This window comes from Tamandua tetradactyla, chromosome 4, assembly GCF_023851605.1.
Source record: "Tamandua tetradactyla isolate mTamTet1 chromosome 4, mTamTet1.pri, whole genome shotgun sequence".
In the NCBI taxonomy this organism is placed as follows: Eukaryota; Metazoa; Chordata; class Mammalia; order Pilosa; family Myrmecophagidae; genus Tamandua; species Tamandua tetradactyla.
In genome coordinates this window covers 48,933,969-48,958,836 of record NC_135330.1, presented here as the reverse complement: position 1 = coordinate 48,958,836, position 24,868 = coordinate 48,933,969, and the positions used below count along the sequence as shown (strand labels likewise).

Genomic DNA, 24,868 nt, shown 5'->3' with positions numbered 1-24,868 from the left:
ATTTTAGTTTTTACTTCTAGCTACTCTATGACATCGGAGACTAGGAGAAATATTAAAATAATGATTCAGCAATCACAATCATTTGTTAAACCCTACCTTCTCTGAATAGTTCCACCAACAATATGACATTGTAAGAGTTTGAATATTAACCCATAAATTCACCATTTGATTCCCGATTATTCATGTCTAGGTTGTCTATGTTAGGTGTTTATTTCCAGGTTGGCATTCAACACATTTGAATTAATTAATGTATAATTTGAGAATGAAATGTTATTTCTAGAAAATATTAAACAAATATCTTATGTCAAATAAAAATGTGCTATTTACTGGATACCCCCTACTCAATGAAGACATGATGCTTACCTTCACTGGAAGGTTTAAGATGTGACAATCTTAACAGATCTTTGTGAGACCAGCCATTTCTCTGTTTATATTTTGTAACTGCCAGAGCAAGGGCCATGCCACCTTTTCCATTATACCAGTCTGCTATTGCCTTCCGTAGGGCACGACCCCACATGCCACATTTCATACTTTCCTTCAGATCTTTCTTAAACTGGATAAAAGTAAAGAGATGTGTAGGAATACGGCAAACTTCAGAAACTGCTTTAAATGCTGCTTGTTTTGTGCTTATGTCAGAACACTGAGAACAAATGGCAAGTGCAAAGAGCATAGGCTCTTGCTTTGCGGTTCTTCCTTCTTGACTAAATGACTTTATTTCTTGTATCACTTCACATCCTCTGCCATCTTCAATCAATCTAATTAAAGCTTCAGCATTTTCAAGTCCCAGTTTCTGTTCTTTGATATAATAAGTTCCACCTTCAGAACCAAAACATAAGAACCGGTGAAGTCGATTCATGTCAGTGACCTGCCATACATATCCATCTACAGAATTGGTTATCTGTTTCTCATTCAGTGGTTGCATTTGGTTTACTGATTCCTCCATTTTTTCAGTCTTTTAGGAAACCTATCAAAAAAGTGAAACATTATTATATCTAGATAAACACAGGTAAATCATAAAAAGCAAAGCAAGATTTATTAATTTACACTATTGAAATCTGTCATGAAATCTTGTAATTTAAAGATATCTTTTGCACTTAGTAAACTTTTCCCTTAGAACAAAATCGATATAAATATACTGAAGAAAAATTAGAAAATGCAAAAAAATGAAAGATAAAAACATCTAACCACCTACCGATGACTCCTGGTACTATCTTACTTTTTAAACTGTTTTTGTTTTGTATTTACATTTTTCCAATTTAATGAACTCAGAATCTTTCAAAGCAAACTATACTATAGCCACAGTGGTATGATAATCAGAAGCAACAACTAATTAGTCACATTTTTGATGACAGGGTGTTGATTCCAAAATGAAGCAGGTAAGTCAGCATAAGGTCTTAAAGGACAAACTGAGAAGACTATAAAGGGGAGGGCACAAGCAATAGTATCTGGCACTAAGAAAGATTTCATTTCCTAAAGAATTCAGTACATTTCTGGTTGCCTATTCAACATCCATTTCTCCCCATTTCCTTATCCTTTTTCAGACAGTCATGTCCTTCAGAGGAGATCAAACCTTTATTCCTAAGCAACAAGAGATGAATCTTGATTTCTAAGCAGTGGTTCTCAAACTTTGTGTGCATCAGAATTACCTGATGTGTATGTTAAAACACATATTAGTGGACCCCACCCTTTAGAGTTTCTTTTCAATAGATTTGGGGGGAAGCCCAAAAATACATACTGATCACAAATTTCCTGGGGATGTTAATGTTGGACCCAAATCCAATAATGGTGCTCTTACGACCTTGTCACATGACAGGTACAGGCACTGGGAATGTGTCACTACTCTGGCCAGTGTGACATGATAAATACTTTGCTGGGGATACTTTTGAGGTTTGCCTCACTCTTTTTTTAAACATTATTTATTATGAAGTATAACATTATATACAAAAAGAAAAAATAATTTTCAAAGCACACTTCAACATGTAGTTACATAACAGACACCAGAGTTTGCCAGAGTTTCCATTCTACTATTTCAGATTTTTCATTCTACCTGCTCCAAAATGCTGGAGGCTATAAGAAATATCAGTATAATGATTCAGCAGTCATACTGGTTAAATCTGATCTTCTCTGCTGTAACTCCTCCTTCTCCCCTGATCCCTCTCCTAATCCACAGGGATCTTTAGGCAATGCCCATGCTGTCATTTTGCTGTCAACACTAAAGGATGGGGGATGTAATTAGTTGATAATCTGGGAAAGGCTGATCATTCTGGTTTCAGGATTTACCTGGTCTAAGAACTCCCTGGAAATGTTAGGTTCCAGGAAAGTAAATTTAGTACATAAAACTTTCATACAGTCTCAGTTCGAGCCCTAGGTGTTCCAAAGAGTTAATAAGAGTGATGTTGGTTGGGGTTTAGCAAACAATGGCAATTAACAGTATCTAACTGAAGCTTGCATAAGAGTAGCCTCCAGAATAGCCTCTTGACTTTATTCGTCTCCTAAGGAATGATGCATTATTTTACTATATCTTTTCCACCCTTTTGGTCAGGAAGGGATTGATGATCCCACAGGGCGAGGTACAGATTCATCCCTGGGGGCCGCATCCCACACTATCAGGGAAAGTTTCACTCCTGAATGTCAGGTCCCACATAGCAGGGAGGATAATGATTTTCCTTGCAGAGTCAGGCTTATACAGAGAAAGGTCCCATCTGGGCAACAAAACGTCTCCTGGAAGAAACTCTTAGGCCTTGTTATAGGTAGCCTTAGCTTCTCTACTAGAGGAATACGTTTCATAAGGGCAAGCCTCAACATCAAGGGTTTGACCTACTGTGAGTCTCCAATGGTTGAGAGAGTACTTGGGGGTTCCCAGATGTTATAGTTCCATATATATACTTTTTTACTTTGGAACCTCATGGGGTCTGATACTTTTTAATTACATGTTAAATTAATACTATTTTAATATTATAAAATTATTAATAGGGTTGGAGACATACCTCCCTCTATGAAAATCATCTAATCAAAAGTTACCACTTGCAGTTGGGTGGGTCACATCTCCATGTATAATCAAAAACCTCCCACTCAGCAATATTGAATGAGGATTAAAGGACATGAATTTTCTGGGATCCACCAATTCAAAGTGGAGTTGCTTACCGGAACCCTTTAAGAGGGAACCATTTTGGAAAGAGTCACAGAGCCCACACAGCCAGAGACCTTTGGAGATGAAGAAGGAAAACGCCCCCAGGGGAGCTTCAGGAAATGAGAAGCCAGAAGAAAGCTAGTAGACTTCACCATGTGTCCTTCCAGCTGAGAGAAAAATCCTGAATGTCAAGTGTTAGGCCTTCTTGAGCCAAGGTATCTTTCTTTGGATGCCTTAGATTGGACATTTCTATAGCCTTGTTGTAGTTGGCACATTTTCACGGCCTTAGAACTGTGGACTTTCAACTTAATAAATTCCCCCTTTCAAAAGCTGTTTTCTGTTTCTGGTATATCGCATTCTGGCAGCTAGCAAACTAGAATACCATACTTGTTCTTTTTGTTTCTGGATTGCTTTGTACAACACATTGTCTCCAAGGTTTATTCAGCTTGTTGTATCCCTCTAAACTTCTTTCCTTTTTGCAACTACCATATTCCATCATATATATATGTATCATAGTTCACCATGCTGCTTCTCAGTCACTGTACCCTTTGGCTCCCTCTATTATCAATGACTGATAATGTCCAAAATAAACAAACCATATCCTCACTTGGTTGTAGAATCAGCAGCACTATCAATTTTAGATAATTTTCATTGCTTCACAGTGACAAAGAATCAACAGGCACTGCATCACCAAATATCAAATCAAAACTACCTCTTATCACCTGTCTCTCTCCTCCAATTAGCTGTCATAGTAGTGCTGTGGTACTGTTGATGTCTTCCTGTTAACTACTGGCCATAGCATGTATGCTTAGTTTCCCCCCATACCCTCAACTACTGACTCTTTGTTCAATATCAAACCTTTGAAATAGTTCATGCAACAAGTTATTTAGAATTGTAGATTTAATCAGTGGGATACATTGCACTATACATCCCTTTTGATAATACTCACTTTCAATATGGCACTGTTACTTATAACCCCACTAGTTAGTTATCATCACTCCTATCTGCTCCCTTGCATTTAGGTTCAACCTCACTGGACAATCTTTCCCAGCTCTAGGTTTTGTGTACCTCTAGGTCTGTTACATTCTCTGAGATTACCTTTACCAGAAATATAATAGTGAAATTATACAGTATCTGTCCTTTTGTGCCTGACTTGTTTTACTCAGAATTCTGTCTTCAAGGTTCACCCACGTTGTAATAAGCTTTGGGACCTTATTTAGACTTACTGCTGCATAATATTCCATTATGTGTATATACCAGATTTTGTTTATCCACTGGTCTGTTGATGGGCACTTGAATTGTTTACCATCTTTTGGCAAATGTGAATAGTGATGCTATGAATACTGGTGTGTAAACTGTTCATGTCACTGCTTTCAGTTCTTCTAGGTATATACTGAGTATTGGTATTGCCAGGTCATATGGCAACTCACTATTTAGTTTTCTGAGAAATCGCCACTTTTTCATGGAGGTTGCATTCAGAACTTTGTTTCTCTTCAACATTTGACATCTTGATTAGTCTGTATCTTGGAGTTAGGCCTATTTGGATTTTTTCTATTTGGGGTAAATTGATCCTCTTTGATTTGCATATTCATGTCTTTTATAAGGGTTGGCAAGTTTTCCAACCCTTCTTCTGCTAACTTTCCCAGCCCTTTCCTTTTTTCTTCCCTTTCTGGGACAGATAATTCTTTTATTTCTGGATCTCTGTTGCCCATCATTTCCCTTAGATCCGGTTCTATTTTTCCCATCTTTCTTGTCGTTTGTTCTCATGATTACTCTAGTTCAATTGTTCTCTTCTAGCTCACTTATTCTTCCTTCTGCTTCTTTGAATATGCTATTGTGCGTCTCCAGTATATTTCTAATTTGGTCTACTATCTCTTTCATCTCTGTGAGATCTGCCATTTTTCTCTTTAATCTTTCAAATTATTCTCTAGGCTCTTGCTTTCTTCCTGATATCCTTTACTTCTTCATAAATAGCCTTAAGTAGTTGCTCCATATAGTGTCCCCTCTGGTGTTTTAATCTGGTTCTTTGGCTGAGCTATTTCTTCTTGGATCTTCACATTTCATGATTTTCTGTTGTGTCTGGGACATCTGATTACCTTAATAAGATTTATTTTCCAAATTAGTTTCCTTCACTCATCTTAAATTTTGTCTTTACTTGGTTTTGTGTTGAAGGTTCTCTTTTGCACTTTGTTTGTAATTCCCTGCCAAACCAAGGCCCAGATCTTATGTAGCGGGTACAATTCTACTTTAGCATTTATTAAAAGCTAGGCAGGGGGCAGGGGTAGTTCAGTGGCAGAGTGTCCATTTGCTATGAAAGAGATCTGGGCTTGATTCCCAACCCATGTACCTTCCCCCTGTCAAAATAAAATAAAAATAAAAATACAAAGTAAAAAAAAGAGAAAAAAAAAAAAGTATGTATATACACATGTATATGTATATATAGAAAAAAGTATTTAAAAAAAAACTAGGCAGAAAAGGAATTTGTAAGACTGCACTTACTGCTTCTTCCCAGTAGGTAGTGCTCTTGGGGCACCTACTCCTGTCAGGTCTGTCCCTCCCCAACTACAGCAGCGCCTGGGGGAAGCAGCTGACCACAGCACCCAGCCAGATGGCTCCCGACTACAACACTGCCTGGGGGAAGCACCTGACCATAGCACCCAGTCAGATGGCTACTTGCAGTGCCTAACTAGCAACCGCTCCTAGCACCTGGGGGCATGGTTATTTGTGGCAGATGGCCAGGCATGCCTCCGGGTTCCCCATAGGTGCTGCCAGCTGCAAGGCTGCTTGGGGATGTTTCACTAGCTAGCTGTAGTAGGCTGGAGTGGAAGGATGGTCAGCTCCATTGGCTCTGCCCTTCCCTGTGTGCCACAGTCCATCTCTGTTGGGGATCACAGCTGATCAGACCCACCCTGCTCTTCCCTTCCCGGTCCCCCTACCTCTCTTTTCGTCAAGAAACCCTGGAGACCCTCTTAGATCACTCACACTCAAGGACCACAGTCTTGGTCATTTTCTTCCCATCCCCTATCTTGTCCCATGAAGCAGGAGTGAAATCAGTCCACCTTACTCCGACATTTTCCTGGAAGTCCTCCTTCACTTTTATAAGAGGGAGGAAGAGGGATTACATTCTTAAAAACAGATGTTACCGTCTCTGGTCCTGGAATTTTCATTTGCAAGTGTGGCCTGGAGCAGGGGAAGCCATCTAAGACCACGGGGGAAGCCAGCTTAAGAGAACAAGACAATATTTAAGGGTAGCAGAGTGGGATAAATGGATGAAAGCTGGGTTCTTTAAATCACTGAACTGCCAGGAATTGCAGACTTAACATATTCCCTAATTATGTCATGAATTTGTCCTTACTATTTCAGCTGTCTTTGGTTTTCTGTTACTGTACTTGCAGCTGAGAGTATCTGAACTAAGAAGTATTCTATCAATTGTACTCATTTATAGTTTAGGCCATCTGTAACTATCACCCCTTTCCTCCTCCCACTATTTCTAAAATTCCTGGAACTAGGTGTTTAGCAACAATAGCTAGCCTTTTCTATCTTCTGAATAAATCATCACAAACATCCCCTACTTTTAAGTCCATTATTACTCTTTTTCTGGTATCATTATTACCCAGGTCCTATAGGTCTCCTGCCTACAGTAGTAACAGTGCCCTGAACTTTTCCCAATGGAAAACAAAACAAAACAAAACTCAAGCCCAAAACCAAAATCTCAACCAGCATTTAATGAAGACACACTATTTTCAAGATATGCAAGAGATTTCTTTCTTTAAGGCCAAGGAGGAAAAAAACACACCAAAAATCAGTTTCCTGACCTCAAGAAAATCATAATATATTCTATTTGGGGAGGTAAAGAAATATATATACAAAACAAACCATAATTAAGTGCTGACAGCAAAAGTTTGGGGAAGGAATTCCAGGAAGAAGTTTCTGAAATCTTTCCTTACGTCTTTATATTCTCGAGAAGAAATTATCTATAATTTATAGCAGAGCTATAAAGAAATGTTGACAGATAAGGTAACAACTTAAAGAAGAATACAGGGTTAAATAATTTTATTTTGAAGGTGAAATATACATTTTTGTGTGCTGTAGATAAAAGGTCAATAGGGAGGGAGGGGCTGATACTATAGTCAAGACACATAAAAATAAAGAAAAATTTCAAGGTGAAATATACATTTTTGTGTGCTGTAGATAACAGGTCAATAGGGAGGGAGGGGCTGATACTATAGTCAAGACACATAAAAATAAAGAAAAATCGAAAGAAATTTTTGAGAAAGGGAGCCAGAGTACAGGAGCGCCTTAGAGAGGAGGAGGAAGATCACTAATTTAAGGAGCATGAAGGAGATGACAGGATAGCTAAACAATAATAAGGAAAAGACAGACTGAAGAACCCTAGAGGGGATTTTTGTGAAAGTTGTGAGGCTAACAATGTCAAATGCAATGTATAGTTCAAAATAAGCTAAACCTTTCTCTTGGAATTGTAAATTAAAGTGCTAGCTCTTTGGATTGAAAGGCAAAGGTAAAAGCCAAATTGAAAAGGGATTAAAAACAAAAGGAGAATCTGGCAGTTTGACCAAGTCAGAGGAGATGCAGCACAGTGGGCCTGGCCGCTGAGTTTGTAGTCGCTGCTGCCCTGTGCGCTGTGACCTGCAACTCCGGACCCCGACAGTCTTTGGCCCAGCCTGGGCGGCACAGTGGGAAGATGAATGGCAGGCGGCTGAAGGAGGAGTCACCTCAGCCACAGCTGGCCAATGGGGTCCTCAAAGTCTCAGTCTGGAGCAAGGTGCTGCAGAGCGATACAGCCTGGGAGGACAAGGATGAATTTTTAGATGTGATCTACTGGTTCCAACAGATCACTGCTGTGGTCCTGGGTGTCATTTGGGGAGTGTTGCCATTGCGAAGTTTCTTGGAAATAGCAGGATTCTGCCTGATCAATGCAGGAGTCCTGTACCTCTACTTCAGCAAATACCTACAGACAGATGAGGAAGAACACGCTGACACATGGGAACTCACTAAAGAAGGGTTTATGATGTCTTTGCCTTGTTCATGGTCATTTGGATCATCTTTTACACTGCCATCCACTATGACTGATGGTGAACAGTCCCCGCCTACTCCCTGTCCAGTCTGGAGGACTTTAGTTATAGCACAGAAACACGATTGTAGGGGTACTCCAGCCACATGGAGCCCAGAAGACCTGTGTTTCCTGGGCCAAGAATCAATACGTTGGGCATCGGTGTTTTCTGCAAGGACTGTGACCTGAAACTTTTTTAAAGAACCGTCTACCTTTTGGGGAAGAATTTCTGAATTGCCCATCACCAACGATTTCTTCTTGGAAACTTATCACTAACCACCTATTTGCTAACTGGAATTGCCATTTGATGCACCTCTCCATTTGGATGAAACATTAATTGTCCTTGTTCTTCATCAGGTGTAGTTTTTAACTAGAAGGCATTTCAAGTCTTCTGAAAACAGTATGGCTATATATGTGTGGTCCATAGTACAGTATGAGCAGCATCTAATAACAGTTTTCTTTGTAGAATGTTTTCAGATGCTTGAATTAATCAAACCTTTAACTGAGAAAAATAAATAAAAGGAAAAGAGATATCATCCACTGTGCCAAGGGTCTTGGCTGGTACTGCACTCAGTTACTATTAATCAGTCACTAATAACTAATATGAGTATTAAATCTCTGACACCACGTGAGACATAGGCCTGCATTAATGCAAGCAACTTTATTCCAGAGTTATATCTGTAATACTGGAAGGCTAATATTTTCAGCACAATTCGAATTGCTGCCTCCCTCAGACATTCAAAATCTGAGGCTCACAAAACTTTCAGTTGGCCAATATGGTAGAGTAAGATACTCCAAGGATCCATTTCTTCACAGAATCATTGAACAAGAAGCAGAAATTGGGAGCGCCATCTTTCTTAGAGCTCCAGAAGACAGGTAAGGAGTTGCATTAGTTGGGTGAGTGCAAAATCAATAAAAAAGCAACTTAAAAATAGTGATAGGAAAACCTTGTAGTGCCCTAGCTGGCCATTCCTCCAGTGCCTTCCCAGCTCAAAGTTGAGCTGGTCTGAGTTCTCAATGAGCATCCCTGGCTATTTCAGAGAGGGCAGAGTAACCCCTATGTGCACATTGGGGTAAATGTAAGACTCAGAAATTCTATATACTGGTAGTCTGAAGGACTGAATCAAGACACTTATCTCTGTTTCACCATCCCAGAACTTGCTCTATAAACAGAAACAGCTTTTGGACAGCTAAATCGGGATAAGAAACAATTAAACTGCAGCAGCCTAGGGCAAGGATTACTGGCCTTAAGACATACATACATTACCTGAGATGGGGGAAAGACTACTTCATAGGGAGAGAAGAGGGTATTTGGTTCCTTATAAATGGTGGAATTCTTTTTAAATATTTTTATTGACACATCTTCATTTACATACAGTCCATCCAAAGTAAACAATCAATGGTTAACAATTCATCACACACTTGTGTATTCATCACCATGGTCATTTTTAGAGCATCTGTATCACTCCAGAAAAAGAAATAACAGGATAAAACTCATACATACCATACCCCTTACCCTCCCTCTAAGTGATTAGTAGATCCACTAGCATTGCAATCGACCACTTTCCCCCATTATTTATTTTTTGTTATTTTTTTTACTCATCTGCTCATATCCTGAATAAAGGTAGCGTAAGCTACTAGGTTTCCACAACCACATGGTCACATTTTAAAAGCTATATAGTTATACAATCATCTTCAAGAATCAAGGCTATTGGAATAAAGTTCAACATTGTCAGGTATTTCCCTCCAGCTACTCCAAAACACCACAAACTAAAAAGGGATAGCTATATAATGCATATAAATAACTTCCAGGATAACCTCTCAAATCTGTTTGAAATCTCTTAGCTATTGAAACTTTATTTTCTTTCATTTCTTTTGTCCCCCTTTTGGTCAAAAAGGCTTTCTCAATCCCATGATACCAGGTCCAAGCTAATCCCTGGATCCATGCTGCCAGGGAGATTTACACCCCTGGGAGTTATTTACCATGTAAGGGGGAAGGGCAGTGAGTTTCCCTGCCAAATTGGCTTGGAGAGAGAGGCCACACCTGAGCAACAAAAGAGGTTCTCTAGGGATGATTCTTAGGCCTAATTATAAGAAGGCTTAGCTTCTCCTTCGCAGGAATAAGTTCCATAGGGGGCAAGCCCCAAGACTGAAGGCACCGCCTATTGACTTGGTTGCCCAATCTGCTTGTGAGAATAGCAGGAATTTCCCGATAGGGAAGTTTAACATTTTCTCCTTTTCCCCCAGCCCCCCAAGGCAACTTTGCAAATATATTTTTATTCTCTGTCCAAATTACTCTGGGATGTACTGGGGCATCAAATTAACCTGTACAAACCAACAATATCTCATTCTCTAGTCAAGATTCCATGGAATTAAGATGTTCGAATAAACTGACCATACAAGTTAAATTAGGTGATGTGCTACCCAAGATATAATTTTTGCACCAAATAAACATTTCTTCTTTTGGTCTCACACAAAAGTTGAAGTTTTAAACTACAGATCATATCATCCTTTACCCTGAATTCTGATTTGCCTTTTCCTATCCAGATCAGCTTTACTAAAATCTCAAGTCAAAGTCTGATCAATATTCCAACTTTTTAACAGTTGCTGTATGGGGTAATGTTGACTTTCATAGCTTCAGAGCTCTAACTCTGAGTCTCAGGTGTTACACAAATACCCAATGTTTCAGGGAACTATACATAAATAGCTCAGTATCTCTGAATACAGAAATAACAGTTACAAGTTCAGAACAGACATGATTGTTCTAAGAGCTTATAATCTAGGAACTTTTACAACAGGCTCCAACCTGGTAACTCATGCTCTCGATTTCAATTCTCCAAGTATGTATACTACAGTTAGTCCATATGAGTGAGGCATTATTTGTCGTTTTGTTTCTGACATTTCATTCAACAATTCTGTCCTCAGGGTTCAGTTAGCTACTTGTGTATCTCACAACTTCATTTCTTCTTGCAGTTGCCTAGTAGTCCATCGTATGTCTACACCAAAGTCCCCCTTTTCATTCCTCAGTCATTGTATACCTAGGCCACAGCCATCCATTGCGAATGTGGTGGAATTCTTAAGGCCATGACATATGACCAGAACAAGATGCATGCTCATAAAAGACCAAAGAGGACCCAGTGCTCCTGCTTTGGGCTGTTACTTCAGATTCATTGGTTGGAGTAATAAGTTCTGAAGGAAAGAAACAGTCAACAAAGAGCCAATCTGCAAAGTCTGTGAAAGGTGTTTTCTTGTGTGTGTCTGTGTTTGATTACTTTTGTTAGCTGCTGGCATTCAAAGAAATCTGCTATAAACACTGGCTAGATACAAATTAAAGGAACAGACACCTCAGGTGGTAAATTCCATAGTTAACACACTGAAATATTAAAATATACAGTGTGTGACAAAAGAACACAAGGCATAGCAAAGAGACAGGAAACAACGGCTGTCAGGGTCAGGTTCATGTGTCAACTTGGCCAAATGGTGGTACCTGTTTGTCTGGTTGGGCAAGTGCTGGCATGCTTGTTGTGATGAGGACATTTCATAGAATTAAATCATGATCATGTCAGCTGCATCCACAGCTGATTCCATTTGTAATCAGCCAGGGGGAGTGTCTTCTGCAATGAGTGATGCTTAATCTAATCACTGGAAGCCTTTTAAGGAGGATCCAGAAGAGACAGGCTCTCTTCTTGCTTTGGCCGGTGAGCCTCTCCTGTGGAGTTCGTCCAGACTCTCCATCAGAACCGTCAGCCTTACAGCCTGCCCTGTGGATTTTGGACTCTGCATTCCCACGGTTACACGAGACACTTTTATAAATTTTGTATTTGTGAGAATTTCCTGTTGATTCTGTTTTTCCAGAGAACCCTAATACAACGGCCCATTCAAAAGACCAAGATAAACCATGAGAAGCCATAAATGAAGAAGATCACACTTGGACATGCCAATCAAAGAGTTTAAAAACATGGTCTTAAGTATGGTAAAAAGTAAAGGAAAACACAGACCAAAAACTAAATGACAGCAAGAAAATGACATATGAACAAAATGAGAATTTCAATCAAGAGACAGTAATTATAAAAAGCCACCAAAGGGAAATACTGGAGTTGAAGACCGCAATAACAGCAAAAATTTTTTCTTTCCTAAAGGCATTCCAAAACAGGGTAGAGCTGGTAAAAGAAAGTATCTTGAAGACAAGATGAATGAAATTATTTTAATCTAAGGAACAGATGGAAAAAAGAAACTAAAAAAGTGAACAGAGACAGGGAGACATGTGGGACACTATCAAGCATATAAATAAACACATTGTGGGAATCCAAAGAGAGAAAAGAGCAGGAGGAATACTCGAAAAATAATGGCTGGAAACTTCCCAAACTTAATGAAACACAAGAGCATATACATCCAAGAAGCCAAATGGATCCCACAGAGGGCAAATATGAAGGATCCTCACCTAGATACAGTAAAATCAAACAGTCAAATGTCAAAGACAAAGAATTCTGAAAGCTATAAGAGAGAAGCAATGTGTCATTTAAACAGATTATATGCTGATTTCTTACCAAGAACCATGGAAACATAAAAGTAATGATGGACTTCTGGGAAGATGGTGGAATAAGATAGGCTGAGTTCACCCCAGCTCAGTGGAACTACTAGAGAAGTGACAGAAAAATTACCAAGACCACTGATTCCAGGGTATGAGTGACCAGAGACGGACTTATACATTATATAGGGAGTACCTGGATGAAAAATTGGAGAAATTGCAATTGAGAAGATGGGGTGAGCTTATCTGCACATGGACTGGACTGCAATATGCAGGCTGGAGTGGGACCCAAAAGAGCACTGTGCTCTCACACTCCCATTGCTGTATCAGCTTGAGAAATCATCTCTATCAGCTCCGTAGCCTGGAGCTCTCATGGGAACTCAGAAACCAGCAGACTCCTATTTGTATTTGTGAGAATTTCCTGTTGATTCTGTTTTTCTAGAGAACCCTAACTAATACAACAGCCCATTCAAAAAACCAAGATAAACCATGAGAAGCCATAAACGAAGAAGATCACACTTGGACATGGAGACCTTGCTGCTGGGGCACAGTGCCTACCACCCACCCCTGAGGCAGGCTGCTGTGGGTGCCTGGTTTTAGCTGAGACTGGGTGGGGGGACATTCTCTTGGGAGGAGCTAGGGACACACATCTGACAAGTGACCAGTGAAAGAGATTCCCTGGGTCCTGCTACTTCTATCCTTTCTCCACAAAGGCCCAGAGTGCTCACAGCATGCACGGATGGAGAAAGGGGTATGTGGAAGCAAGCCATGCCACACTGTGAGGCACTCCCTGGCTGGCTGTGGGCAGGGTTGCTGAAATACTTAGTTTCACAGGCCAAGGTTACTCAACAAAAGGAGTCTGGGGACCACCAGTCCCATTATACCCACAAGTGTATTTTTTCTGTAGAGGTGCACATTGCTCAACCTCCAGCCCCAGGATTGGAGAATTTCAGCATATATGGAGTCCTGCGCCATGATTGGTGGTATACCAGGTTGGGTTCCAGTCCAGCTGGTTGACTTAGTTGGGGAAAGTTGGGCTTGAGGGGAAAATGTGGCCCAAGAGCACCATCTGCTGGGAAGATGCAGAAAGTACAGTCTAGCAAACTGCCTTTCTGCCTAGTTTTTTTTACATGGGCAGGCACCAGGAATCAAACCCAGGTCCTCGGGCATGGCAGGCAAGCATTCTTACCTGCTGAGCCACCATGGCCCACCCTTCCTAGCTTTTAACAGATCTTCAATTAGAGTTGCACTTCCTGCATGAGGTTCTGCCCTTGGTTTGGCAGGGAATTACAGACAAATCAAGCACAAAAGGAAATCTTCAACACAAACCAAAGAACTATGAATGAGGGAAATGAACTTTCAAAATAACCTTGATCAACCGCCTTGAAGCCAACAGAAAATCACAAAGTACATGAAGATGCAGGTCCAGACAAATGAACAAATTAAAACAACAGAGGGGAGACAAAATTTGGAACAACTATTTAAAGACGTTCACACAAATTTTCTAAATAAATTCAGTGGGTTGGCTAATGACATAAAGGATATCAAGAAGATGCTAGATGAGCATAAAGAAGAATCAGAAAGAATAAACAGAAAAATAGCATATCTTACAGCAATGAAAAAATACTGTGTATCAAATTAAAAATATACTGGAGACAGAAAACAGCAGATCTGAAGAGGAAGAAGGAAGAATAAGAGAACTAGAGGACAGGACAACTGAATTTCAATGTGCAAAAGAACAAATGGCAAAAAAGATGGAAAAATTTGAACTGGATCTCAGAGAAATGATGGACAGCATGAAGAGCACAAATATAAGCATCACGGATGTCCTAGAAAGAGAACAGAAGAGTAAAAGCCTAGGAAGATTATTTGAGGAGATAATTGGGTAGTACTTTCCAACCCTTATAAAAAACAAAAACATGCAAATCAAAGAAGCACAATGAACCCCAAATAGAAAAATCCAAATAGACACACTCCAAGACAGATACTAATCAGAGTGTCAAATTATGAAGATTCCAAAAGCAGGAAGAGAAAAGTGATTCACCACAAAGAAGGAAAGCCACATAAGACTAAGTTTGGACTACTCAACAGGCACCATGAAGTTAAGAAGGCAGTGATATGATATATTTAAAATTCTGAAAGAGAAAAATTTCCCACCAAGAATTCTTTATCCAGCTAAGTTGTCCTTCAAATGTAATGGAGAATTAAAATTTTCACAGAAAGCAAATGCTGAGAGAATTTGTTAACAAGAGACTGGCCCTGTAAAATATACTAAAGAAAGTTTTGTCAGCTGAGAAGAAAAAGACAGGAGAGAGAGGCCTGGAGGAAGGCAAAGAAGTGAAGAGTATTAGTAAAAATAACTTAAAGGATAAAAAGAGAGGGGAAAAAATATTGACATGCAAATAAAAACCAAAGAATGAGATCATAAATTCAAGAACTACTACTACAGTAATAACTTTGAATGTTTAAGCACTAAACTCACCAATTTGAAAGTGGCAGAATAGATTAAAAAATACGACCCAACTATATGCTGTTTATAAGAGACTCATTTTAGACCCAAGGATACAAACAGATTGAAAATAAAAGGAGAGAAAAAGGTATTTCATGCAAGGTATAATCAAAATAAAACAGGAGCATCTGTACTAATATCAGACAAAATAGACTTTAAATGCAAAGATGTCATAAGAGACAAGGAAAGACACTATATATTAATAAAAGGGACAATTCACCAAGAAAAATAAGAATTGCATAATGTTTATGCATCTAATCAAAGAGCCCCAAAGTACATGAGACAAATACCGGCAAAACTGAAGGGAGAAATAGATGTTTCAATAATAATAGTGTGAGACTTCAATACACCACTTTCTTCTATAAACAGAATAATCAAACAGAGTCAATAAGAAAATAGAGAACTTAAACAATTTTATAAATGAAAACTCAATAGACACATATAGAATCTTATACCCCCAAACCCCAGGATATACATTCTTCTCTAGTGCTCATGGAATGTTCTCCAGGATAGATCATATACACAAAACAAGTCTTAATAAATTTAAAAAGATTGATATTATTCAAAGCACTTTCTTTGACCATAATTGTGCTGGCTTGAAAGGAAATATGCCCCCTAAGAAAAGCCATGTTTTAATATAAATCCCATTTCATAAAGGTAGAGTAATCTCTATTCAATACTGTATGTTTGAAACTGTAATGAGATCATCTCCCTGGTTGATGTGATTTAGTTGAGAATGGTTGTTAAACTGGATTAGGGGATGACATGTCTCCACCCATATGAGTGGGTCTTGATTAGTTTCTGAAGTCCTATAAAAGAGGAAACACTTTGGAGAATGAGAGATTCAGAGAGAGAGCAACACTACAAAGCAGAGAGTCCACCAGCCAGCGACCTTTGGAGATGAAGAAGGAAGACATCTCCCAGGGAGCTTCATGAAATAGGAAGCCAGGAGAGAAAGCTAGCAGATGACACCGTGTTTGCCATGTGCCGTCTCAGTTGAGAGACAGACCCTGAACTTCATCGGCCTTCTTGAACCAAGGTATCTATTCCCTGGATGCCTTTGATTGGACATTACTATAGACTTGTTGTAATTGGGACATTTTCTCGGCCTTAGAACTGTAACCTAGCAACTTATTAAATTCCCCTTTTAAAAAGCCATTCCGTTTCTGGTATATTGCATTCCAGCAGCTAGCAAACTAGAACAATAATGAAGCTGGAAATCAATAAACATCAAAGAACCAGAACTTTTAACAAATATATGGAGATTAAATAACACATTCTTAAACAGTCAGTGTATGAAAGAAGAAATTGCAAGAGAAATCGGGAAATACCTGGAGAAGAATGAAAATGAGAATACAATACATCAGAATTTATGGGATGTGACAAAGCCAGAGCTCAGGGAAATTTATTGTCCTAAATGCCCATATTTAAAAAAAAAAAAAGAAAGCAAATATCAAGAATTTAATTGCTTATCTGGAGGAACTAGAGAAAGAACACAAACTAATCCCAAAGCAAAGAAAAGAGAAGTAACAAAGATTAAAGCAAAACTGAACGAATTGGATAACAAAAAACAAAAACAAAAACAAAACAAAACAAAAACAAAACAAAAGAATCAATAAAACCAAGAGTAGGTTCTTTGAGAAAATCAATAAAATCAATGGACCTTTAGTTAGGCTGACAAAGAAAAAGAGAGGATAAAAATAAATAAACTTAGAAATGAGAGGGGACCCTGAAGTAATAAAAAAAATCATACAAGGATACCATGAACAACTATATGCCAACAAAGTAGGCAACTTAGATGAAATGTACAAATTCCTAAAAACACGTGAACAACCTACACTGACTTGAGAAGAAATAGAAGACCTCAACAAATCAATCACAAGTAAAGAGATGCAATCAGTCATCAGAAACCTTTTCCTTCAAAGAAAAGCTCAGGGCCAGATGGCGTCTCAGGAGAATGTTACCAAACATTCCAAGAATCAACACCATTCCTGCTCAAACTCTTCCATAAAACTGAGGAAAAAGGAACACTACCTCATTTTATGAAACTAACATGACTCTAACAGCAAAACCAGATAAAGATGCTACAAGAAAGGAAAACTACAGGCCAGTTTCCCTAATGAATATAGATATGAAAATTCTCAACAAAATACTTGTAAATAGAATCCAATGGCACACTAAAAGAATTATACACCACAAACAATTATACACTGTTTCAGGCATGCCATGGTTGTTTAACACACAAAAAAATCAATCAAACAACATATTAACAAGTTGAAAGGAAAAAAAAAAATTACATGATTTTCTCAACTGATGCTGAAAAAGCATTAGACAAAATTAAGCATCTTTTTCTGGCAAAAACACTTCAAAAGGTAGGAATCTAAGGAAACGTTCTCAATACAATAAAGGGCATATATGAAAATCCCACAGCCAGCACACATTCAATGGTTAGGGACTGAAAGCTTTTCCCCTGAGATTGGGAATGAGACACAGACTGATGCCCTCTGTCACCACTATTATTCAACATTATCCTAGAAGTTCTAGTTGGAGCAATCAGGCAAGAAAAAGAAATAAAAGGCATCCAAATCGGAGAGGAAGTAGGAAAACTCTTATCTGCAGATGACATAATCCTACACATGGGAAATCCTGAGAAATCTATGACAAAGCTACTTGAGCAAAGTGACAGGATACAAGACCAAAGTAAGAAATCAATAATATTTTTATATGCAAGTAATGTCCTAACTGAGGAGACTATTAAGAAAAAAATTCCAGTCACAATAGCAACTAAAAGAATCAAGTATCTAGGAATAAATTTAACCAGGGATGTAAAGGACCTGTACACAGAAAACCACAAAACATTGCTAAAAGAAATCAAAGAAGACATATAGGTGGAAAGATATTCCATGTTCATGGACAGGAAGTCTAAATATCATTAAGATGTCAATTCTACCCAAACTGATCTACAGATTCAACGCAATACCAATCCAAATCCCAATAACCTACTTTGAAGACTTGGAAAAGCTAGTTAGTTATCAAACTCATTTGGAAGGGAAAGGACCCTCAAATAGACCAAAAAAAGAAAAAGAAAAAAAAAATTAAAAAAGTGGAATGAAATGGGAGAACTTAACACTTTCTGATTTTAAAACTTATAAAGCCACAATGGTCAAAACAGCATGGTATTAGCAAAAAGACAGATGTACTGATCAATGGAATGAACTGAGAGTTCAGAAATATTCTCCCAGATTTGTGGTCAATTGATTTTCGACAAGGCCTCCAAATCCACTGAACCGGGACAAAATAGTCTTCAACAAATGGGGCTGGGAGAACAGGATATCCATAGCCAAAAGAATGAAAGAGGACCCTTCCTCATATCTTATATAAAAATTAACTCAAAGTGGATCAAAGACCTAAATATAAGAGCCAATACCATAAAATTTCTATAAGAAAATAAACGGAAACATCTTCAAGACCTAGTAATAGGATATCACTTCTTAGACCTTAAACCCAAAGCACAAGCAATGGAATTAAAAAGACAGGGAATTTCTCAAAATCAAATGCTTCTGTACCTCAAAGGACTTGGTCAAAAAGGTGAAGAGGCAGCCAACTCACTGGGAGAAAATAAATACTTGGAAAACAGATACTGATAAAGGTTTGATATCTAGTATGTATAAAGAAAACATAAAGTTCAGGAACAAAAGAATAAACAACTCAATTATAAAATGGGCAAAAGATATGAATAGACATTTATCCAAAGAAGAAATACAAGTGGCTGAAAAGCATATGAAAAGATGTTAATCTTCATTAGTTAGATGGGAAAAGGAAACAAAACCACAACGAGATATCATCTCACACCTACAAGAATGGCTACCATTAAACAAACAGGAAACTACAAACATTGGAGAGGATATGGAGAAATCAGGACACTTATTTACTTTGGTGGGAATGTGTAATGGTATAGCCACTGTGGAAGACAGTTTGGCAGTTCCTGAAAACTAAGTATTGAGTTGCCCTATGACCCAGCATACCACTACTTGGAATATACCCAGAAGAGCTGAAAGCAGCATCACAAGCAAACATTTTCACAATGATGTTCATAGCAGCATTATTCATAACTGCCAAAAGATGGAAACAACCCAAGTGCCCATCAAGAGATGAGTGGATAGAAAAATGTGGTATAGACATACATTGGAATGTTTTACAGTAGTAAGAAGAAATAAGGTCCTGAAACATATGACAAGGTAGATGAACCCTGAGGACATAATGCTGAGCAAAACAAGCCAGACACAAAAGGATAGATACTGTATGATTTCACTAGTATGAACCTCAAGAAAAATGTAAACTCAGAGTCTTAAAATGCAAAATATAGGAGACTAGAGACAGACAGGAGCCAGAGAATGGGGAGCAGTTACTTAATATGTAAGGCTAGTTAATGAGATTGAACTTAAAAGTATGGGAATAGGGCAGGCCATGGTGTCTTAGCAGGCAGAGTTCTTGCCTGCCATGCAGGAGACCCGGGTTCCTTTCCTGGCTCCTGGCCATGTGAAAAAAAAAAAAAAAAAGTATGGGAATGGATAGAGGTGATGATATTTCATTGGTGGGTTTATAAGTAATAGTGCCATATTGAAGGTGAATATGATTGAAAGGGGTTGTTTAGAGCCATGCACCTCCCCAATTAGCACTCTGAATAAGTTCTTGCATGAACTACTTAAAAAATATGACACTTGTATGAAAAGTTAATAATAGAAGGGTATATTGGAAAATTATTTATTGCATGGTATGAATTACATTTAATAGGAATACATCACTAGCATCACAACAATACTAGAGCCGACTAATGGGGGGTGGCAAGAGTTAAGGGAAGTTTGGCTTTTCTCTTTGGTATAGGTGTGTTTATGTTATTTTTCTCTCTGGGTCAATGAAAATTGTCTAAAATTGAGAGTGATGATGATTGTAACAACTAAGGGAGGATACTGCAAAACTTTATTTTGGATAGAATATATGCTATATGAATATATCTTACTGAAATGTGTAGATTCAAAATAAGTAAATAAACAGAAAGATTCAAGTGCTAGAGAAAATATGGAGAGAGAGGTATACTTATTCAATGCTGGCAGGGTAGCACAATGAGCAGCTAGTCTGTAGGATAATGCAGTGGATCCACAGGAAGATAAATATAGAGTTGCCACATGAGTAGCCAATCTCATTATCGGGAATATTCTTGAAAGAACTGAAAGCAGGGACTCGAACAGTGATGTTTATGGTGACATTATTACCCAATGGATGGAGATGGCTGAAGGGTACAGTAACTGAGAAGTAGAAGGCCGAACTGTGGAATATTGTGCAGCTACAGAAAGGAAAGAAATCAGGAGGCATGAAATGAGGTGAATGAGCCATGAAGATATTATGTTGAGCAAAATAAGCCAAAAACAAAAGGATAAATATTGTATGGTTTCTTTTAGAAAATAACTTACAAGAAAATTGGGGCCTAGATTGTAAACTCTTATAGCAGCCACATTTATTCCTGAGCTTTAAGTGTTATTTCTAAATCCTGGGATGCAGTGCTAACACCTAAGACTGTGTGACTCCTAAGACTCAGAATTGGAGTTCTGCAGCTCTGAAAGCCAGCATTGCTACATATAGCAACTGAAAAAAAGATCAGCTTCAATTAGAGGTAAGAACAAGGCTGATGGGCAGGCTACGGTGGCTCATCAGGCAGAGTTCTCACCTGCCATGCCAGAGACCCTGGTTCGTTTCTTGGTGACTGCCCATGTAAAAAAAAAAAAAAAAAAAAAAAAAAGAACGAAGTTGATATGGTTGGGACTAAGGAAAATTGGAATACAGGGTAAAGGATATTATCTGTATCTTAGGACTTCATCTACTCTATGAGAACAAAGGAAGAGAGGTTTATTTCATCCAAAACCTAGAATCTGCAGCACACAATTTAACTTAATCTATCTGGCAAGTTCAGTTAATTAACCTAAACACAAGGAACCTAGAATTGGGAATGAAATCTTGTGATAAAACTTAATGTAATAATACCCAGACTAAACTGGGCAGATAATTTAAAAAATATTAGCAAAGACCCTTGTGAGACTAGAGAAAAAACATGAAACTACTAATCCTCCCAGCTGGGAAATCCCTGATAATCTCTATGATTAGGGACTCCCAAGCTAATAGGCCAAGCCCATGATCTTGAGGCTTGCTCTTTTTTTTTATTTTTATTTTTATTGTACACCTTAACATATAAACATTCTTGACAACATTCTATACATGGTGTACAATCATGGCTCAAATATCATCATGAACAGTTGTTTTTTCATCACCATGATCATTGTTTTAACATTTGCATCTCTCCAGTAAAGGAAATTAAAAAAAAAAGAAAAAACTCATATATACCATACCCCTTTCCCTCCCTCTCACTGACCACTACTATTTCAATCTACTCAATTTATTTTAACCTTTGTTCCTCCTATTATTTATTTTTTTATCCATATTTTTTACTCATCTGTCCATACCATAGATAAAAGGAACGTGAGGCACAAGCTTTTCAAAATCACACAGTCACACTGTAAAAGCTGTATCATTATACAATCATCTTCAAGAACATGGCTACTGGAACACAGCTCTACATTTTAGGTACTTCCCTCTAGCCACCCTAATATACCATAAACTAAAAAAAGGGGATATTTATACAATGCGTAAGAATAAACACCAGGATAACCTCTGAATTCTGTTTGAAATCTCTCAGCCACTGACACTATTTTTTGTTTCATTTATCTCTTTCCCCTTTTGGTCGAGAAGGTTTTCTCAATCTCTTGATGCCAGGTCCCAGCTCATCCCAGGATTTCTGTCCCACATTGCCAGGAAGGTTTACACCCTTGGGAGTCATGTCCCATGTAGAGCGGGGGAGGGCAGTGAGTTTGCTTGCCGTGTCAGCTTACAGAGAGAGGCCACATTTGAGCAACAAAAGAGGTTCTCTGGGGGGTGATTTTTATGCCGAATTTTAAGTAAACTTAGCCTATCCTTTGCAGGAATAAGTTTCATGGGGCAAACCCCAAGATCGAGCGAGGGATTGGCCTACTGATTTGGTTTTCTTCACTGCTTGCAAGAATATTAGGAATTCTTCAAATGGAAAAGTTGAATTTCCCCCCTTCTCTTCCCATTCCCTCAAGGGGACTTTGCAAACTTCTTTATTTACTGTTCAAATCACTCTGAGATTCATCAGGGCATCACACTAACCTGGACAAACCAAGAAAATATCATGCACTATTCAAGGTTCCATGTACTTACAGTGTTCACTTACACTGACCACACATGTTAAATTAGGAAATGCACTAGTCAAAATAAAAATTTTGCACCAAATAAAACATTTCTTGCTTTAGTCTCACATGGAAGTTGAAGTTTTAAAATAGGAATGACTATCTATTTTCAACACCCTGCAATACTGACATTCCTTTGTTCTTCCTCATGCAAAAACATTTTTTTTAATTTGTACATTTAATCACCATCATTGTACACTCTAGGTATTTCTAAATTATACCAACTCAGTCTTCATCGTCTGCCTTTCCTCCTGGTTACATACATGCCCCCAGCCTTTCTCCCTCTTAAATTCTCACATTCAGCTTCATCCAGTGTACTCATATTATTGTGCTACACTCTGAATTTTTACAATCAGTCCTGTTGCACAATCTGTACCCTGCTCTAATTACCCAATCTCTCCCCTATTTCTGTTTTCTGATAACCTGTGTTCTTAAGTGAAATTCTCCAAGTTCACTCACTAATGTTAATTCATATCAGCGAGACTGTACAGTATTTGTCCTCTTGTTTCTGGCTAATTTCACTCAGCATAATGTCTTCAAGATTCAAAGATGCTATTACATGCTTCATGACTTTATTCTGCCTTACAGCTGTGTAATATTCCATTGTATGTAGTATGTACCACAGCTTGTTTAGCCACTTATCCGTTGATGGACATTTGGGCTGTTTCCATCTCTTGGCAATTGTAAATAATGTTGCTACAAACACAGGTGTGCAAATGTCCGTTTGTCCTTTCCCTCGTGTTCTCTGAATAGATACCTAGCAATGGGCTTGCTGGATCATACGGCAATTCTATACTTAGCTTCCTGAGGAACCACCAAACTGCTTTATACAGCAATTACACTATGTTACATTCCGACCAACAGTGGATAAGTGTGCCTCTTTCTCCACAGCCTCTCCAGCACTTATGATTTTCTGTTTTGTTTTTATTTTGATAATTGCTGAGGTTTGCTCTTATGAAACTCTTTTTAGTAAGGGAGAAGCTAAGCCTACCTATAATTATGGCTAAGAGCTGCTTCCTGGAAACCTCTTTCATTGCTCAGATGTGACCTCTCTCTAATCCCAACTCTGCAAATAAAACCATTGCCCTCCCCACTACCATGGGACATGATATCCAGGGATGTAAGTGTACCTGGCAATGTGGGACATGATTCCCAGGGAGGAGTCTGGCTCTGGCTCTGTTGAATTGACAATGCCTTCCTGACCAAAAGAGGGAAAAGAAATATAACAAAATAAGGTATCAGTGTCTAAGAGTTCAAATAGAGTCGAGAGGCTATTCTGAAGGTTACTCTGATGTAAGCTTCAGTTACATATTGCTAACTGCCATAGTATGCCAAGCTCCAAGCAACAGTATTTCTATAAACCCTAAAGAATTCTAGGGCTCCATCTGAAACCCTAGAAGTTTCATTCACTAAGTTAATTTTTCAGAAACCTATACCCTCTAGATGGTTCCTGGGTCAGGTAGCCCTGAAACCCTGAGCTACCAGTATCTCTAAATGGATCAACCAGTTGCACTTCCCTACCCCAAAATACTGACACCCCTTTTCAACATGAAGAAATTAGAATGGACACTGCCCAAATATCCCTAAATATTGAGAGAAGGATCAAAGGAGAAGGAGGAATTGTAACAGAAAAGACAGGATTTAAAATGAGTATGACTACTGAATCATTATATTGATGTTTCTTTTTAGTTTCCAGTGGAGACTAGTCATAGACCAGCTAGAAGGAAACATCTGAAATTGTAGAACTGTAACCCATATCATACTATAAAATTCATTCTAAAACTACTTGTTAAAATGTACTGAAATTTATTGCTTTTTTTTGGTATATTTACTAGATTTCACAATAAAAAGGAAGGAGCCTATATAAATTCACAACAAAATTATTTAGTTAAAAAAAAGTAATGATGAATCAATGGTTTCTAACATATAAATATGAAATTTGCAATAAGAACTACAGAAAGATGGGGGAATGGAGGGTTCCAGGAATATAGTTTGTATAAGTTATTGAGGGTACGTTCGTATCAAATCAACGAGATTATTACAGATTTAGGATGTTAAACTTAAGCCCATGGTAACCACAAAGAAAACATCTGAGAAACATTTTACAAGCGTTTATAAGAGATTCACCTTAAAATCAAAGACACAAGTAGGTTGAAAGTAACAGGATGGAAAAAAATATTCCTCACAAATAGTAATTGAAAGAGAGCTTAAGTGGTTACGTTAATATTAGAGTAAAATGGACTTTAATCCAAAACTGCTAGAATGGACAGATAAAGACAGTGTGTACTGATGAAAGGGTCAATTCATCAAG

General features: G+C 38.3%; 1 protein-coding gene and 1 pseudogene across 1 annotated transcript in view; one reads left to right on the top strand and one right to left on the bottom strand.

Moving 5' to 3' along the window:
• Positions 1 to 24,868, bottom strand: part of RO60 (Ro60, Y RNA binding protein) — a 51,203-nt gene that overhangs the window by 14,726 nt on the left and 11,609 nt on the right. Inside the window, exon 2 of the mRNA XM_077157272.1 lies at positions 364 to 964. Within this exon, the coding sequence (XP_077013387.1) occupies positions 364 to 943 (580 nt within the window). The 5' untranslated portion in view covers positions 944 to 964. The remainder of the gene's footprint in view (positions 1 to 363; positions 965 to 24,868) is intronic.
• LOC143680787 (GEL complex subunit OPTI pseudogene) lies at positions 7,833 to 8,221 on the top strand (annotated as a pseudogene).